This window comes from Ascidia mentula, chromosome 3 (assembly GCF_947561715.1).
Source record: "Ascidia mentula chromosome 3, kaAscMent1.1, whole genome shotgun sequence".
Taxonomy (NCBI): domain Eukaryota; kingdom Metazoa; phylum Chordata; class Ascidiacea; order Phlebobranchia; family Ascidiidae; genus Ascidia; species Ascidia mentula.
The window spans coordinates 13,298,686-13,318,415 of record NC_138568.1 but is presented as its reverse complement, the minus strand read 5'-3'; the positions used below and the strand labels follow the sequence as shown (position 1 = coordinate 13,318,415).

The 19,730-nt window shown below is 33.3% G+C and overlaps 2 protein-coding genes across 4 annotated transcripts; one reads left to right on the top strand and one right to left on the bottom strand.

Annotated features, from left to right (window-relative positions):
• Positions 1 to 788: 788 nt before the first annotated feature.
• On the top strand, positions 789 to 6,452 carry LOC145894214 (transcription regulator protein BACH1-like). The gene is made up of 17 exons (XM_082982716.1): positions 789 to 930; positions 1,245 to 1,378; positions 1,749 to 1,870; positions 1,973 to 2,114; positions 2,687 to 2,769; positions 2,853 to 2,914; positions 3,127 to 3,167; positions 3,253 to 3,406; positions 3,833 to 3,906; positions 3,975 to 4,039; positions 4,098 to 4,202; positions 4,454 to 4,601; positions 4,733 to 4,828; positions 4,894 to 5,004; positions 5,321 to 5,452; positions 5,577 to 5,703; positions 5,850 to 6,452. Exons 1-17 carry the CDS (start codon positions 876 to 878, stop codon positions 6,095 to 6,097), a joined length of 1,899 nt encoding a protein of 632 aa, XP_082838842.1. The 5' UTR covers positions 789 to 875; the 3' UTR covers positions 6,098 to 6,452.
• A 38-nt stretch (positions 6,453 to 6,490) lies between these two features.
• Positions 6,491 to 19,271, bottom strand: LOC145894213 (uncharacterized). Of its 3 annotated transcripts, XM_082982715.1 has the most exons (37): positions 19,090 to 19,271; positions 18,884 to 18,979; positions 18,525 to 18,673; positions 17,973 to 18,102; positions 17,493 to 17,674; positions 17,290 to 17,407; positions 16,708 to 16,764; positions 16,547 to 16,608; positions 16,175 to 16,416; positions 16,058 to 16,117; positions 15,636 to 15,827; positions 14,877 to 15,114; positions 14,629 to 14,735; positions 14,463 to 14,573; positions 14,309 to 14,366; positions 14,126 to 14,243; positions 13,967 to 14,061; positions 13,667 to 13,766; positions 13,190 to 13,305; positions 13,012 to 13,104; positions 12,764 to 12,845; positions 12,457 to 12,605; positions 12,171 to 12,243; positions 11,864 to 11,959; positions 11,619 to 11,627; positions 11,369 to 11,527; positions 11,068 to 11,168; positions 10,851 to 10,989; positions 10,504 to 10,662; positions 10,109 to 10,324; positions 9,828 to 10,028; positions 9,397 to 9,626; positions 8,881 to 9,071; positions 8,047 to 8,166; positions 7,753 to 7,887; positions 7,523 to 7,591; positions 6,491 to 6,943 (listed from the first exon to the last, which is right to left on the bottom strand). In XM_082982715.1, exons 1-37 carry the CDS (start codon positions 19,255 to 19,257, stop codon positions 6,639 to 6,641), a joined length of 4,926 nt encoding a protein of 1,641 aa, XP_082838841.1. In that variant the 5' UTR covers positions 19,258 to 19,271; the 3' UTR covers positions 6,491 to 6,638. The 3 variants fall into 3 exon arrangements, with proteins under 3 accessions (XP_082838841.1, XP_082838839.1, XP_082838840.1); XM_082982713.1 differs by lacking the exon at positions 11,619 to 11,627 and having other exon boundaries at positions 14,309 to 14,372; positions 14,877 to 15,102; positions 15,636 to 15,836; ... (1 more) ...; positions 16,547 to 16,613; positions 16,683 to 16,764; XM_082982714.1 differs by lacking the exons at positions 11,619 to 11,627; positions 17,290 to 17,407; positions 17,493 to 17,674; ... (2 more) ...; positions 18,884 to 18,979; positions 19,090 to 19,271 and adding an exon at positions 16,959 to 17,061 and having other exon boundaries at positions 14,309 to 14,372; positions 14,877 to 15,102; positions 15,636 to 15,836; ... (1 more) ...; positions 16,547 to 16,613; positions 16,683 to 16,764.
• Positions 19,272 to 19,730: the final 459 nt, after the last annotated feature.

The window sequence follows — 19,730 nt, the reverse complement described above, 5'->3', positions numbered from 1 at the left end:
AACCATTAAAACATGAAAATGTAGGTAGACTAATTAAAATCTGGACTGTTAACTTTTTAGGATCATTGATATCATTTGTAACAGTAACACACAAATCTGATACTACCAAACCTTTGCCAGACAATGTTAAATGTAGTTTTAAGTTAATGACCACACATACAAGAAAACATGTTAATTGTCACCATTCGAACAATGCTACCAATGATAAGCAATGTGGAGCCAATAATATGAATTGTGTAAAAGCTGCAGACAGATGGCCACTGTTTCGACCTAAAAGGTCTCATCAGTGCAGCTGGTGTGACTATAAGACGACTTTGCTGACCAAACGGCCAAGCGAAGACTTCCACTTTGTGGTGACTATACAATCACCGTCATCCGTTGGGCACCAAACTAGGTGCACATTGCTTATCATATGATTATTGTGACATGGGGCCTGACGGCACTATCGGTTGAGCTTTGCTTGGCCATAGTGTTTCCACCTTGTTTTCTCCGTTTTGGTTGCACCTAGTTTGGTGCCCAACGGATGACGGTGATTGTATAGTCACCACAAAGTGGAAGTCTTTGCTTGGCCGTTTGGTCAGCAAAGTCATCTTATAGTCACACCAGCTGCACTGATGAGACCTTTTAGGTTAAAACAGTGACCATCTGTCTGCAGCTTATACACAATGCTACATATGTTATTTTGCCCTTGTGATTACTAAAGTGTTGAATATATGACATAAATATCTGATTTGGACATAGTTGAAATGAATTATTTAAAACTTTCTGAAAACTGCTTTAACAGATCTTTCATAAAATTAGGGCTTCTTCCTTTTTGCTATGTAGTGTTTCTCTCAATACTTCAGGACAAAGTTCAATATTCCAACTTGCCCATTATGACTGCAACACCATCAGAAGTTACGGTTATTGTGTCACATACGTCCACACCAGGTTAGCCAAATTGGAAAATTGTATTGAGCGAGCGTGTATGGATAATTGGAGCAAAATAAATTTGCTAAAACATTTCAGAACAAAAAAACATTCAGATAATCCACGAAGTGTTTGAGCAATAAAGGGTGCTGGAAAAAATGTGCAAATTACAAACTTTCCAATCTGTTTCAAAAGCATGTCTTTAGCTTTACAATAATGTTGTGTTGGTAAAGCACATGTCAAAATGTAAAACATGGTTAAATATAACATCTTTATTAATTTTTGTCGCTCAGTTGATATAACTTGTAACATATCTGGATTTAAAACTTTTCCAGGAACCACATCCACTACTTCAGAAGTGCAACCTCAGTATGTTTATGAGTCAAACATACATGCACAAAATGTACTTGCAACATTAAATGAACAGCGCAAGAATGGATTATTGTGTGACATGACTGTCATCGTGGATGTGAGTTAAAAGCATACAACTAACATAATTACACTGGGTGGATGTTGTCTGTGCAAATAATCTCTCCACCATCTGTTGTCTGACTGAATGCTTGAGTTGATCCAGCTGGTCATTGTGAGTCAGCAGGTTTTGCATTGGAATGCCTCCCGACATTGTGCAGCCATTTGTGACATAAAAGGGTTTAATACGCCTTTTTTACATAGATCTACATAAAATGTTACATTGCTTTTAATCCCTTGCTCAATAGTGGATTTAAAAGCCTATTGTCTCAAACTCACTTTGTATTTGGACCCAAATTTATGTTTATCATTCTCAATGTAATACCCTTACATGCAAAAACATATGATTCTACAAATTATTTACATTTTAGGGTATTGAACTGCAAGCACACAAAGCTGTCCTAGCTGCTTGTAGCTCTTACTTCAACAGCATTATAACAGATCCTGCGAATGTTAGTCACAACATTGTGTTGGAGTTAAGCAGTATAACCAGGTATTTTGTTGTGGAATTGTTGTGCTTTTCTGTACAATCAATTTTGTAACAGTTATGGTAAAGTCATGTTGATCTTTTGGTTTATAAACTTGTTATATTCAGGATTGGCATGGAAAATATTTTGGAATTTGCATACACCTCAAAGTTAACTGTAAGCAGATCAAATATTGATCATGTCTTGGCTGCTGCCCGTGAACTAGATGTAAAAAACCTGGAATATGCTTGCCTCAATCTGCTAAAGGAGGTAAAGCTTTCCATAATATCAATCAGTAGTTTAAACTGGGTATGGTGACTTTAATCCAAATGTATTGCCATGCCACAATATCGTGGCAGTTTATGATATAATTCACGGAACCCTCAAAATCCAAGGATCGGTTTATTTCAGTACCTCATAATGAATATTTAAGTAGCAATGAAAATATGTATACATATCAAATACATAGAATAAGAAACATGTGTACATAATAAAAATCTTGGATATTGTGTAATTCCATACACATATATAAGTGTAAAAGTTTTCAATTGTAAATATGATCATTGTTGTGGAAAAGATGCTTCCTATCAAAATCCTCTTGATTTCTGATGTTGTGTTAAGGATGTAGGCAGCCAATACTGTGGCAATAATCCTGATTTACATTGTATCAAACTAAATTGCAGAAATATTTCTTCACTCGCATATTTTTTTTTAAGTTTGTGGTTTGCTGAGAATGGTTTGTAATACATGTTAAAAGGTTGAATTGTTCCTGTATAGCTGATAATCTACTTACACTATATTGTCATCTGTGGTTGCAGCCTAAGGTTAAAATTTTTGTTTAGAAACTTGTACAAGAAGCATCAGATGGTCTACTGTCTCAATGCCCTGAAGGTGCCAATGCTTGTCGAAATAGCACTATTTCTAGGTATCCACATATATGTTTGTGAACTTATCTTGCGAGTAGCTTACTCTCTGTTCCTTTTTTTATTTTATTTTTTTTGTATTTAGAAAAGTACTTGCCCACTCATCTTGTCAACCAACTGTTGATCCAGAAAAAATGGACACGAAAGGTAATATGTGTACCAACGGTCAACAAAAAATAATTGCTATGTAGGCTTTTTCAATAATCTGATTATTTTTTATGCCTGATATGCATGGTAATGAAACATGACCAGAATGTGATACATACAGACAGTTGTGCTAAATGGAAACCAATTCTTTTATTGTAAATTACCACATTTCACTATAGAGTACAAACCCACTTATATCATTTGTATTTTAGGTTCAGCAAAAAAATGCTGCTTTAATGAGCAAACAACCACAGTAAGTTGGTATAACATTGTATCTTCTTTAACTAATTCTCTTTTACCTTGTTTGTTTTAAACTTTAACAATTGAAAATTTTAAAGCATGCTGATACTGACGGAGAAAAAAGTGGATGTTCCAATCCTGCCAATTGGAAAGGTGATTGTCCTTTGATGGCACAGTTAAGTTTGGAACCAAAACATCAAATAAACTCTCCTGATACAAGCAAGCAGTTTTGTTCCACTCAGCAAACAGCAGGTAAACATCAAATAAACATTGTTGGGGGGTTAAGTTACCAAACTACATTTTGGTTTGTTACAAAACCATTTCAAAAGTTGTGCATCAGGTAATAAAGAAAAGGTTAAACAAATTGAAAAATAGTTGATATCTTCAACATTGTACTTCGTAAATTAAGTATGAAATGAATAGTAGATAGAGATATTATTTTTGTGCTAACTAATTGAGTTTTCAAAGGCAAATTTCAATCTGCATTGGATAACTTGCTATTTGCATAACAATTCCGCTGAAAGCTTTATTTAATATAAATGAAGTTTAAAGATAGAAATGTGTAAATTACAAATAGCTTTACTTGTATTTGAGCACATTTCATCTAGAGCAAAATTTCTGGCATCCAGCATGTGTCTTGGTTATAAACACAAAAAATTATATTTAAATAACTTTTAGGAGGTAATGCACACTCAATGCCAATCAAATGTGACCGCGGACAGGAAAATGTTTTATATCCACATCCAAACCAGGTAATTTTTATTCTAATGTCTTTTTTTTAAATCATGAAGCACAAATACAAACCCGTTGTGTTTTTTAGGCATTTTTGCATCATTTTTTGCAGCAGCAGAGACTTAACATGGCAGACACCAAACCATGTCCCAGGTTACCTTTGGTCAATTTTTTAAAATATTATTTATTTTTAGATGTAAATTCTTTGCAGGAGTTCATTACCTGTTGCTTCAAACTCAAGCAAATTGCTTTGTTCAACTTACAATTCTGATACAGATGAAGCGCTTTCCACTGATGAAGATCATGAGAAATCGTAGTAAGTTGCATTTTTTGTTGTTCTAAATTCTTCTTTTAAAATGCTGTTTGATTGAAAACAAACAACCTTGTTTAAGCTTCACAGTGGTTAAATTGGTTTGACAATTTTTTTGCCCACTTACCCTTTGGTCGAGTGAGTCAGCATTTTTTACGCCCAAGTGGGTTTACAACAAAACTTGCTTTATTTGCAAAAAAAGTAGCTGAGAGGTTACTGTGTCAAAAATGTTCACAAACTTCTTCTTTTGCAAACAGTAGGAAATGCAGCCAACTTGCAAACATGTGCAAAGGGAAAAAACAAAATGATGTTGTCTTGCCTTTTTCAATTGATGACATCACGAAACTCCCCAGAAACGAACTCCAGGAGTTGTTGAGCAAGCACCCCAACCTTAACCTGCAACAAGTTCGATTTTTTTTGCTTTAAACCTCCTTGTTTCTTTACTGTTAACGTCGTCAGTTAAAAATTTCAACTGTGCTGTTTACATGTAAAGTACTCATTGGAAATAGCTCAACATCACAGACATTTGCACGCAGATAAATGCAGTACATGAAATTCGCCGACGTGGAAAAAATCGCATTGCTGCACAGAGGTGTCGTAAGCGCAAAATGGATTGCATCAGAGCGTTACAGGTCCACTCAGGCGTGACAAAAATAAAAATCTCAAAATATTTTTTAATCTTAATGCTGTTTTACAGTGTGAACTTGAAACTTTACATAAATCACACAACGAATTAATGAGAGAAAGGAGGTGTGTTCGTGAAGGTGCGTTACACCTGGCGGATTTATTCCGAACAAGATGTCAGCAGGTTACTAACTTTAATTTTTATTACACTAAATATCTGGGAAGATTTAAAATCCACATCAAATAATAATCAAAACAGAGCCTTCTATGGTATATGGCAGGAACATTGCAAACTGTGGAAAGTTGTCATGGCTGAAACCTTGGCATTTGTTTCACACATTTTAACTTTATGAAGTTGTGAAACTTAATTCTGATTTAGCTTCGTGCATTTTAGGAAAACTTCTTTCTACAACCACTGATAAAACCCAAATTCCACATTCACTTGGAAGACCAACATAAAAAAGCTGAAAATGAACAATAACTAGTTGTTATTTTCATAGGTATTTGATCTACAGTCAAAGACATGCAGAATGGAACCCAAAGAGAATGATGGAAATCAACAAGTTAATGATAATGAATCTGCAGGAAAACCACCAGATCATATTGTCGCTTCAATGGCGGAATACTTTAAAGTAAAACCTTTTTTTTGTTTGTTTAAAATGTATTGTCATGAAATATCTGGGGTATACAAATTGTGTAAAACAGTGGTTTCACAAAATTCTAGCTTGTCAGAAATTAAAATAACATTTTCTTCAGAATGAATCGCATTGTGCCAAACAACTTGCTGAACGCTTGTTAAAACTTCCATGTGAAAATCTTCCACCATTGTCGTGTTCTTCTACCGAGGTTGTTGTTGTTTGCGATGATGATGAAAACTCATCAAGTAAGTTGCTGAATATTTTTTTTACACACACCATCTGCATGTGATTGGCTAATTAGTAGTTTTGAAATTTAATTGTTTGATTATAAGCTAATGTCAAGAATCATATATTTTGATTCGGATCTGATCAATTTTTTTGTTTAATCCAGGTGTGTGTTACAAACCATGCAGTCCAAGTATGTGTTCAACCACATCATACTCATCGGCTGATGGGCAAGGTGATTTTTGTACTTTCCAAGTTGTACATCCTGAGTGTCCCCGAACATCTAATGCTAACATGACCAGAATGGTGGAAACTCCATGTACTGAAGTAACTGAGTGCAGACAGGCGGATTGTGAAGCCATGGATACTAACTGTAATGTTGTTATCAACCACCCACAAACACACCCTGGCTGACTTCTGCTGTAACTTAAAGCATTTTAGTGAGGTTCTTTTTACCAAAGCAACTGCACAAACTCTATTATATGTTTTCTGGGGAGTCTTCTGGACTGACATATATACGTTGTGCAGTAATATTATTCTGTACATTTGTGCCATTGCATTCTTGTCAATTTAGGATACAGAAGTTTATAATACATTGTATAGCACTGAGCAAGGTTGCAACTTGTTTTTCCAAACACAAATCATGTGATGTAGGAAATGCTGGTTTGTACTTTTCGTTTGACAATTTAAAGTTTGTGAAAAACATCAGACAATGAATTTTCCACAGTTTGTGGGTTACTCAAAAAAAATAAACCAATCTTATCCCTTTTCTATTGTAGTTCATCCACTGGTACATCAAGCAGAAAACATAATCTTTTGTTTTTAATACAACAGGTATTTTAATAAATCTACATGTCATGACAATTGAGGGGAACTTATATAACACAATCTAAAAAAAGCTGATATATTATCGGGATAAAACTAGTACAAAACACTTGCACAGCAAAAAAATAAACTACATGAGCAACTCATCTTTCAACTGATCAAGTAGTGCTTTTGATCTTGGTGTTATATTATCTGCACTACTTAAAGAAGTTCGGTTGCTTGTTTGAGAATTGTGTACGTCATCAGAAGCAAGCGAATCAACACCATCTTCATCCGTTGACATGCTGCTTCTTGTGGTGTCTTCTGTCGTCTCTGATGTTACAATCTGCTGATTGCCTCCGTTTGCTCTGTTGTTGCTTTGAACACTTTTTTGTATTCCATAGCGGCGTAAAACACGATCAACAATGTCTTCACCATCGCCTGTTGACTTGTTCGCTAAACAGTTGAAAACTGTACGTTGTGGTTTGCATCGCAAATTATATTTACAACGTAGAATACTAGTGAGAAATAAACAACGCATATTGGAATTTCTATTAAAGTAAGTTTCGCCGGCGGGAAATGCCCACCTTGTCGTCCTCTGTCACAATAGGGGGACAAAGTCACAGAGCAATTGGTGATGCATGCGGTTCAATTTCATGGTTGGCTGAGCACAAATGCATGTGCTGTTGCTAGGGCGAATTTAAGCCATTTATTGGGGATTTGGGCGTTTTAAATCATGTGCTTGGTGCCGGGTGCTGTAGAAAACTTAAACAAAAAGCAGCTCAAACTTTAGGCTATATTTAAAGAATACTGATTCGTTTCAGTCGTTTATTTGATCCCCCGGTTAGACATTATTAGGGGTAAAAGAGCAACAAAAATAGAACAATCAGCAGGTGATATATTGCAGAGGACCTTGAAAACAGGATTTCCTTTGTTTGATTGCCATATAGGTTCTTAAATAAATGTTTTTTTATGGTAGTGGTAAACAATAGTCACCATAAAAAACCTTTTTTGAATAGAATGTAAATGTATTACCTGATTTGTTTTGCTCATCGTGTGAAACTGCAGTTGTCCAACTATCACTCGAGTTGTTTAAGGGAGAACCTGTGATGATTTATAACGTTAACTTCATTCAACTGACCACAGAATTATTCAACTATGTGATAAACATAATTCAAGTAAAGTTTGAAACTTGTATTTAGTACAGAGAATAGTTGTGTGCAGATAGTACAACATAAAGTGTGTTTGAATCTCTCAAATCCTACCAACTGAAGCGTAATTTTGTTGCATTTCTTTATCATGGCGTGAACTGGGAGATGTATCTTCACTTTTGCTCAAATCTTTTCCTTTGGGAAAAACTGCGCATATTTTCACTTTGGGTTTAGGAACAGAACACGGATCTACAAAACAAAATACCATTTTTTTAATTTACCAATTTAACACTAAAAATGTCATGGCAAATGTATGACATATTTAAAGATGCTTGGCAAAAATCGATTAAAGCAATCTTGTTTACCAACATACTACATTTGACATAAGATATGTGTGCTTGAAGTTACCAAGCAAGGATTTGGCGAGATGGTGTTGATGTTTTTGTCTTTCTTTTTCCATATCATCGATATTACTTGTTTCATGTTGTTTTTTCATCATCGGTTTTGCTTCACTGTCATCTTGTGTTTCTTAACAGAAAATGTTAAGTAGGACACAGAATAACTGCATTTATAACATGATATATTGTAATACAATATGGTCATAATGGGTGCATGACTGTTTTTTCACGCGACCACGCTCAGTAACGTATTTTTTTGTCAAACATTTCAATTACGAACGTTTGCAAAATTAGCACCAGACAAATTTTCTATTCTATCGGCTGTTAAGGTAAATCGTAAATATCTTGGTAAGTAAGTTGTAACGCCGCACACCGAGGCAGGGGTTTAATCTTATTCTGAGTGGACACGCGCGATCGGAAATAGTTTGTGGATTTACGCATGAGAAGAATGGAATAAAACAACGCAGGAAGACGCAAAACAGGCCTAACCCACCTACGGCCTGCGTTAGACAAATGAAATGTTCTATACGATCAGAGCATGCAACAGTTTAAAGTTTGTGATAATGTACAAGTTACATATTACCGCCACGATTCGCACCTAACCCAAAAAGACGTTGAACGAGGTTCAGTACTTTGGATTCGAATTTACTAGTTTAGTATACGATATAAAACAGCCTATTCCTTTGCTCAGACGTAGGGAGTTGTCCATCTTACACTTTTGAAAAACTTTGCATTCTTAAATTTTGCAAAAATCCATGTTAATATTAAAGTAACCTTCCGCTTGAATTTCAAAACACAAGAAAAAAACCAAACCTACTAAAAGAAGTAAAAAATTAATTTATACCTTTCGGTCTAAAAAGGGAGTGGTCCGGCTGTGTGATGTAAACAATTACAACATTTGATGGATCAGATTCTCCAAGGGCGGCAACTGCATGAATATGAATTTTATATTCACATGATCTGTGCAAACCATCCAACAGCGCCCGAGTTTTGGTTCCAGCAACCATTCCTTTCGGTTGACCATTTACATATATTCTGCACGAACATAAAGTGATCTAGTATGGCAACAAAAGGTCAAAGTAAAAACAAACAGGAAAGTAGTGGGAAACTTGATGTAGTTATGATTTGTGCCTAATTGCTATCAAGTGGTAAATTTGAAAATTAAAAAAAATAATGCAACAATTGCTGGACATATTTTTCTCCACTGCAGTTTACTCATAAATGATCATTCTACATGCATTAGCAATTGACAATATTCAAAAGTAAATTACTGAAAAATTCAGTCACCATCTGTAAGACAAGTTTCAACTGGTAAATAATAAAACAGTTCATGTAGGTAAACCACATCTGTGTTGATTACCTGTATCCAATTATTGCCTCACTCTGCATATCATTTCCTTGTTTATCGTAAACACGTGCTGCATGCCACCTTAAAATAACACTACAATTTTCATTGCTTGATTCCATATGGGGTGGTTTCGAGTTGTTTTTCACTTCTGCCCTCAAAGCTCTCGGTGGTGTTGGAACACCAGCACGAGGGGGTGAGTTTGGGTCACTTGGTTGCTGTCGTCGCAATGCGAGTTGCATGGCCTGAACCAACAATGTGTGCAAACAGGTAAATTATCTTGTGGAAGGTATGATTAAATATAAAATATTGTTCAATTCAATTAAGTTAAATTAGATCCTGCATTCACACTTCTGCTAAACATAAAATGGAAGCAAACAGACCATTGTTACTGAAAGTATTGGAAAATGCATAATTTAGTTTGTAATTACAAAAGCAATTGTCACCTTTATATTTTTCCTTCTTTGTCCTGGTAAAATATTTAACTTCTGCAACAAACTTGGATCTCCTTCAAACAAATCTTTTATTGTAAACATCTTGGGTTTCGGGCAATTCTTTAACTGCATTCCACTTTCTATTTCACTCATCAATTTTTCATGTGGGGTTAATTCTGAAAATGATTTTTCTCTCAATTTCCTTTCACCAACCTAAAGTATGAAGGAAGTTAGGTAAAGAAAATACTTAAATCTTCAAATAAAGTTTTTCAAAACATTCAAAAAATGTTTACCGGTTTCAATGCAAGAGAGAAGTTCCTAATTTTAGGAGCCACATTACTGACAAAGTCTGCTTTGGTCTTTTGTCTCCCAGTGCTGAGAATATCTTGCATAAACTTAGTGTGAATTTCACGTTTTTTGTGTTGGCGAAAATCGCTAGCTTCCAGGAAAAGTGAGGAAGAAGCCTCAAGTGAGTTGCTCTTTGTTCTCGAGTGATATTCCTCACACATCTACAAACATAACTTAACAATTACATCATGAACACATTTTGTACATTTAAACAATGCACCAATGAGTAATGAGACAAGAAGTTTTTTTACTGTATTTTATTTAAAATAAAAAGTTGTCAAGAAGACATGAAAAGAAAGGAAATCATGTAGCTTGTCATAGATATTATCTTGAGCATTACCTTGAGTACATGTTTAATATCTGCCCTCTCATCACATTTGTCATGTGACATGAGAACAAGAAGTGATTCAAATTGTGGAGATAAACTTGGAGCTTCTTCATCCTTCATTTGAAAGTCAGCAGCTGCCCACAAAGTTACAGAGAGACCAAAAATTGATGACTACAAGACAAAAAGTACTGTTAATCTGTTATGTTCATGAAGCATGATATAACACATTAAATTTAATAATATATGTAAGGAGTCCTAACAATGTTTAATGTAACTATACCCCTGTCATGAACAATCACATGATTGTTTAAAACTAGGTTAAATATATGACGAATGTTGTAATTATTTTCATACAGTACCTTAAAACTGACCCCCTTTTCACCAAGAGAAGCAACTTCTGGGGCAATAAACAATTCATCCATGTTTTCTGGTTGTACATTATCATCAATACTAACAACGCCATCTTTTCGAACATACAGGTTTTCTGTTGAAACATACCTACACAAAACAAGTTGTTTTTAAACAAGTTTACGGTTTAAAAGTGATAAGTAGAGGTTCCAAGTGTTCCAAGTTTACCCAATGGCATCTTTTCTCTTGAGCAGAGCAACACAGGTTTGTTCACAAAGAGACCAGAGCTCCTGCTCAAGCAAAGCAGAATCCAATGCCACAAGTATTGCCTGCAACCACAAAATAACTCCATCTATTATACCTTATAATTTATAAGTTCAACAGATAAACAGTAAAATATTGTTAATAATGTCGACAACCTAACAACATGAGGTGTACTTACTTTAACTCAAATGTTTTTTAGTAGGTATTGACAAGACTGATCATGTAATCAGGAAATTCTAATCCCCATTGAAAAACATCACATTACCTGAAGTGATATTTTCGGCAGATCATCTCTTGCACTGATAATTATTGTTTCATCAATTTCTTCCAGTCCATTTACTTCTGGTGACAAACATTCTACTTGAATATCACAAACTTCTTGCACAGAAACTTCGGTTTGAATACTGTCTTCACTTAACATTGTCTAAATAAAAAATGCCATTTATTTAAACAAAAAAAAAATAACTGCTCACTTATTCTGAATTTGGCTCATATGCTTAACTACTCTTTCATACCAGCAGGTTCTTTTTTTAATTTTTATCAAGAATATAAAATGAGAAGGATATTAAAAGATTGTTGTGAATTTAACCTGGTTTCACATTTCAATCGTAATTAGGTTCATAAACAATATACTTAAACATTGTGATAATAGTTGTTTGTCATAAATGTTTTTTTTATTTCTTTTTTTCTCCTCACAAAGTGTTAAGGTTGTTTGCAGCAACTTGTGTAAATTTTTATATTGGAAAAGAAAGAAATAAACCTGTATAGTGGGAATTGTCTCCATGTTTTCACTTTCCATGCTGTTATTCACCAACTTATCCGAGAAACTGAGTAACGCATACTGCAGCTGTAAAACCTACAATACAAAATAACTTTTTAACTCACATGGATTGAAGTACAAATATAGCAATTTCCACTATTCTATTGATTATAATATGTAAGGTTCAATGAGAAAAGTGTTTTGTGGAGTTTACTAAAAGAAGTAAACAAACTTAGCCATTAAAAAGATATCTTTGTTATTTGGATACGAACAATGCAATGAACAATGAAATGTATTCAAGACAAACCTGCTGCTGTAGTTTTTCTACAGTTGATTTTAATTCCTGGTTATCCTTTTTCTCGTTATCACTGTTTTGAATTCTAAAAAGATTGGTTTCTTAATAAACAAATTTAATAAAATTCATTATTAAGGATGTCAGAAATGATGAATGGAATCAATTTTTACCTCCCCCCCCCCCCCCCCCCAAACAACTAACTTTGTATATATTAAGTGACAAAACTATATAAATAAAAGAAACAAATTAGGACCTATTCAATATTTGCAAAGTAGCCATAATATATTACTGTTTTTACCCATCAACATCAGTTGTTAACGATCCTCTTCCTTCATCTGTGTCGTCCACTCGATCTTTTGGGATGGAGGATACAGATGTTGTTGGCATCTGACTACTTACATGGAAGATTCTTGCATCTACGTCATCTTTCCAAGATACATCCGCCTTCTGGAAAAACTATTAGCATTAGAAATACTGGTGATTGGTTTAGTTTATTTTTATCGAAGTGTACAAGAAAAAAATGCAGTCCTTGCATGAACACAAATCTACATCTCAAATTTTTTCTTTCATGTCGACCTACATATTTGTACAAAACATTAACATACTTTTGTGGTTGTGTTTGGAAAATCAACCAAAGTTTCCTCCTCACATGTTGAACTAACAACAGATTCACTTTCAGCAACAAACCTAAAAAAATTGACCTTTCTCGATAATTTGATTATTTTTTGGACAAACAGAAAACACTTTACCTTGATTAAAATTGGATTAATGTCACTTTACATGTATCACCAGTCAGTTTTTATTCAGCATGGAAGTGGGTTGTGAGTACAAAATGTAATTTTTAAATTCTTACCTTTTTTGTGGAGAATTCTTTAGTTGTTTGCTTTTTAGAACATTGCGAGGTGATGAGGATTTGGGCGATCGTCTTGGCGATCGAGTTTTCGAGCTAACATATAAAATATTGTTTTTTTTGCCAAATTTTTCTTAGTAAAGGTTCACAGGTTGTGTCATATCTTGTTAAAGACACATACTTTTTGTCACAGGTTAGTTGATTGTGATGACTTGTTTTGCATTTGTGACAAATCTTGCCAGATGGAACCACGTTGTTGGTGTTGTTTGTAGTTTGATCAAGTTGAAGTTGTCTTATCTTTTTTAAAATGTTTTTGGTTAGTTAAACATGTAAGTCTAGTCCCTGAAACAAACAATTGTTCTGTCAATAATTCCAAACAATGAAATAAAAGAACATGTCAAATTTATATTATTTATATTCAAGTTTATTTTTTGATGTGTTTCGTGTGTGTATAACAGTGGGGCAAACTTCAGGTGTTTAATTGTTAAACAGCATTTTTTTCAAACTGTGCACAACACAATATCTACAACCTTTCTTTGGGAATAAACCAACAAGATGTACGTAGAACATGTTGTTCATGTTTTGCATTGTTAAACGTAAGCATAAGAAAAAATAATACTGTGACATTGTTTGTGTAAATAATATAAATAAAACTTACTTGCGCCCACATAAATCGAATTGCTTCAGTTTGTAATTCTCTCATTCTTTTCTCAGCCTCTTGTTTCTCTTTCAGCATTTGCAACTCGTGACATAAAAGACTGCAAAACATGACATATCAATATAAGTATTTACCATACACAAAGTAACAAACAAGAAAATTTTATTTGTTGAAAATTTTACCCTTAAATATAGCATAACACACAAAAGAATGTGCACTAATCCAAAATATTGTTTAAAATGAGTTTCACAGATCAAATTTTATCAACGAAACTACTTGTTTTTTTAAAATATTTTGAACCTGATATATTGTTCTGATCTTCGACATCGAAGTTCATGACGAACCTCTATTACTTTTGGATTTTTCCATCTTGCAATAAAACCTCGCCAAGCAGCCTGCAAAAGTTGATTAAAACCGCATTTAAAATTAGCATCAGATTTGCCAAAAAAATAATAAAACCTGTATTTTAGTGGCTGCCATGACATGCTTCACATCTGTAGGAAAATTGTGATTGTCAAAATAAAATTCTTCTCTATTGCATGTTTCTATGTTGCCATGTCTTCTGATGGTGTATGATCTAAAAACAACAAAATACTTTCTACATATTTTCTATTTTGATTCAAAGAAATAGAACACTTTTACCTGTTGCTTGTTGTGTCATCTTGATCTTCATCAATAAGATCATGTTGGCTTACCAAAACTCTTTCTGGTTAAAATAAAAGTCATTTAAAACTCTTGCTTTTTGTTTATTACTGAAAAATTGAAATACAACACATAGTTTTTTTAGTGTTACCACCTGATATTTCTGATGTCTTTTTGCGCTTGGTGTTTCCAATCGAGTTCACAGGTTCCCTGCGTGATATCGGTTGTTGTTGTCTTTTACGATGAGTTGAAGAAGGTTTGATGCCTAGAAAAATTCTCATAAAACTCCTGTATTGCAAAATCAAGGAGAAACAAAACACCTTTGTAGATTTCCTTTTTTATCGCGCTTTTTTTCATTCCAACATTACTTTGTTTTTTACTCGAGCTTCTGGGAATGGGTGTGGAAAGTTCCTTGTTTAAACCAACACTGAACAGAAATATGATCAGACTAAATCAGTAAAACAGATTTTCCACAATTACTCAAGTAACACCACAGTACGACTCAAATAATTTAAAGGAAATCATGTTTTTTCAAGCAAAACCATATACATCTCCACCTAATACTAACCTCTTTTTCAAACCAGTTACAGCATGCTTTGAAGTGATTCCACTATTTTTCTTAAGTGGTGGAGGTCGTTTGATTGATGTATGAGGACTCGCTGCTGAGGTTGAGCCGTACATTTCAAGTTGCAAGTCAGTATTTAGTGGTTTAATCGGCCTCATTTCATACTCTTCGTATTTTGACATAGAGAAAGATATGTCGGTTTTGAAATTCACTGGCATGCCCATCTCACCTATCATAATTGCTGGTTACAAATGTTATCAGATTTTTTTCACTGCATCATCTATACATTTGCTAATACAACTTCTTAAAACCAATTTTGTTCAAAATGTTGAACAATTTATTTATCATATGTTACGTAAATAAAACACAACCACTATCACATTACTAAGCTACCTAATATGTGCTAATCTAAAGGAATCTCATAATCTTTTTAAATTGCACTATGAATTATATTTACATTTTTATGTACATAATTTGATTTTATATTAGATATTAATACAAAAACATTCAACATTATGCAATTTAATTAAGTTTTGGTGTAATTAATTCAGACAGTGGATAAGAAAATACAACATTATGTGTGAATTTTAAATATTCAACAGATTTTTGGTACAGTAGATAATTTTTTCAAACTGAAAACCACGCAAAATACTCCTTCTCTAAACAGGTTGAAATATATTTAGTCTATAATTAAATTTTTGCTTACTTGCTTCCTAACAAAACACTAAACATAAAATTGTAAATAGAAAAGAGGAATCTTACCAGCATGGAGGTTACTTGTGTGGATTATTGTCCGTCCCACTGTTGGTGTTTGATCGCATGACACAGGTTTGGGAAGAGGCTTCTCCCTCATAATTTTATTGTTTGGTAATTCTGTCATTCTTTCTGAGCTTTCTGGTGATGGGGAATCATAATGCTTTTGAATGAGACTTAATGATCCATGGCCACTATTGAGTTGCCGGTCTGGATGCACAAAACACAATCACCAATTTAACAAAATACATACCAAGCAATACATGCATGAACACTTCACAAATTGCAAGTTTATTTATAAATATTAACTGAAAATCATACGTTTACAAAAAGTTTTACATATTCACAACATACACAAAAGTTTTATATATATATATGTAGAAAAATAAAACAATTTACAAACTTACTTTTTGATTGTTTCAGTTTTGGATCTTTAACTTTTTTAGAAGTAACTTTCATTGGACTTGCTGCATTCTGAGGCAAGTCCTCTCCTAAATACATAAAACATTAATTTAAGCAGGACATTAATATTTCAAAACAGATCAAACCTGTTATGAACTCCGACTCTGAGAGAAGTAGATTTGTGCTTGTGTTTAAATCTTCTATAGTCATATCACTGTGAGAAGATTTTTGATCACTATTACGTGAACGAAACCCATCAAATAAATATTCATGGTAGCTCTTTTCCTTCCTAGAACCTTTACTTATGTCAGGTGTGTTTGAAGTGTTTCCCAACCACGCCTGAACTCTACGTCGTTTTTCAACATCTGACACACGTTCTGATAAGGATCTAAATAAACCAACATTTCAATAAAACTGGGAAATCACCCCATGTAAACAAGAAATCATTTATCATTCAAAAACGTCTGTAAACAATTATAACATTTTGGACCAATTATTAACGTTCAAATTTTACCCACTTGGAGTTTGTTAATTCCATGTCGGTAGTTTGATCTTGGCCTTTTTTTGTCGGACTGGATTGCTTGTCTGTAAATAATGCAGTTTGATGTAAGTACAACTTCATTACAAAAAAACAATTATATAACAACAACACACTTTGATTTTTGTTTGGTTTCACGACAAATCGCTGTTTCTGTTCTAGAATTTTGTCCATTTTTTCATCGTCTGATTCATCAACCTTGTTATACATCCACAATTAAACAATTGCTTCACTTTATTCACACCATACATAAAATTAATAATTACCACATTTTCAAGAAAAGCTAAATATCTAGCTATGACTTTTAATCTTTTGTTCAAAACAGTATACATATCTTTCAAAGTATGAAAGGAACCTGACTATACGACATATTACACAAAATAAATTATTACCAGTAGTTGATGTGTTATTTAATTACTATTCAAGAGCTCTCAAAACTTCAAGTAGCAACAAACTGAGTTTATCAAACAAAGCAGAAAGCCCACTAGATGTTAGCAACAACAGATGGTAGCAAAACAAGTAAGTTACAACTTGAAACCAGATACACACAGGTTTTGTTAACAGAAGCTTGATATGTAGATCAAATAACTTATTGGTAGAGTTAAGCTTCCCTATTCTTTTAATAGTCAAACAATTTGCAAAAATAGTTTTCCTTACTTTGTATGCAAAAGAATTTTCTATTGAAAAAATCAAATAAGGATAAGATATGAATATAATCGTTACCTTGTAACTTATGTTGAGATATGGGGACACAGAAGTAAGATACTCAGTCAATTCAACATGTTGCCCAACTTCAAAAGACCGTCCCTTACCTTGACTTAACAACCACTCTGCTTTCATACTAAAATAGAAGTGGTTTTAAACATTTTAGCCTGTGATTTTATTTGTGAGAAAAAATCACATAAACATTGTATTTGGTAACTTACTTTTCCCTTTGAGAGACTTGAATTCCATCTAATATTGACAAGTTGTTGCACCAGTTGATTATAAATGGGCGGTAATTGAATGTGGGCATAGACGAGATGCTTGCCACACAGAAATGATCAATACAAGAATTTTTTGTAATGGACAGTTGTTCTAAGGCAGGCAGTGAAGCAAGATATTTGACCTAAAGCCACAATATTAAAATTTAGAGTTTAAAGATAAATTAACAACATTGTTATGCAGTATTATCACATAGTCAAGGTTTTGGATTGCCAATTCTGTTTGTAACAAATAATTCTTATAATTTGATCAGGCAAACAGACTAGAAAAGTTGCATTACCCTAAATTAACATACTCTGAAACATATTTCCTGTCTGGAAAATGAAAATTTAAATAGGTTACATAAAACATTAGTATGAGAATGATATTTATATACAGTGTATATATATTATTAACAATATTTATTTAATTACATCAACTACCTGATTTAGATCTGCAATTTGATTGTTTGCTAATGATAATATGCGTACATTTCCAGGAAGGTTTTCGCAAACAAGTTTGAGATCGTTCAATAAGTTTTGTTGCAGTAACAATGTGTGCAGTTTCTTTAGGCTGTTAAACATTTTTCCTTGTTAGATATTCAAAATATATAATACTAATCAACACACTGTGGTTTCTACATCATCATTGAAACAGCAGTTAGAGTTTAGGTAATTTATGTGAGTGTGAAAATAATGGTAGTTTCATTTTAGGTGAAAACTTGCCATGATGCTGTAAATGAAGCAGATATATTCATCAACTATTGTTTTGCAATGGCTTTAAAGCCAAAGGCGATATTTTAAGTTAAGACAACTAAAAATTTGTTTGAAGGTTATAAAAACAAATTCAAAACCAAATGTTCAACAATATTGTAGGGAGGATTACGATGAACTAAAATCCCAACAATTTTATACCAAGGGTAAGGAATGAATAGTAGACCTTCTAAAGAGTTTGAAATGTATTTTAAACAAATAAAAATAAAAGTTGCAACCCACTTTTTTAAGTTTGGGCATTGATTTAATTTGTTATCGGAAGCATCAACATGAACAAGATTTGGACAACTATTGAGTATGTCAATATTTCCCAGTTGATTTCCAGATAAGCTAATCCATTCCAGATATTGGAGATGATTTACTGCTACTAACTGAAAATGGTAAAAAACACACAATTGCACTCATGTACAAAGCATATTAATTATTCACAAAACATGAAGGATATTCCAGTGAAATTTGTTTTTATGCTTTTTCCAAAAATACGCAAGAGTTTAATAATTGCATTGTAATAATAATTAGTTAAAACACAAGTTTGACATTTTGTATCCTTAGGCAATTAGGCTACATAATACAAAAATAACCTGAATTAATAAATTTGAACTTAGGTTCAAAACTCTCAAGTTTGGGAATGCATCAATGTAGACTGTTTTTGTAAGTTGATTTTTTGCAAACGATATCTGTAAAAAAATGCATGTGATCAAACTGTTCTTTTTGATTGACAGTAAGGATTTTAAAACACATGTCTTACACATCTGATAACAATACACAGTATGGTTTTGCTTTGTACCTGTATAACATTTTCAGGGGTCGCTAGACCTATTTCAATTTTTCGAAGGTAGTTGTCATCAAGTATTATTGTGTGTATGGCTTCACCTTCAATATTATGCAGATAAGTAGCCAATTTATCACCAGACAAAAAATGTTTGCTTAAATTTAAAACACCAGATTCTAACATTTTATTACTTTCATCTCCCCTGTAACAATAAATGACAACAGCTAAAATAAAAATTTGCAAATTTCTGTAGCCTAGTTTAAAATTATCTGTGAATGGCATGATATTGCATTGTAGATCAGGTCAAGATTTGGGTTTATCATTAGAGCATCTTAAACAAAATCATATCTCAGCTAAAATTAAAGTAGCATACATTTAGTTGTCTCAACGGCTATCACGCTAAATAACATTAACATTAATTAAATACCGTTGCTAAATACTGCCCTTCTGGCAAACTTTATTTTAGACGTTTCGGCTATTATGCAGCAGCCTTCCTTATGAGGTAAGAAACGTAATTTAAGCAATATGGATAAAGTTGAGGCAAATAAACGAAGAAAAAAAGCTACAAAAGAAATAAAGTTTGCCAGAAGGGCAGTATTTAGCAATAAATGTGCCTGGCAGCGTCAGTAACAATTTTTAAAATACCGTTATTCTTT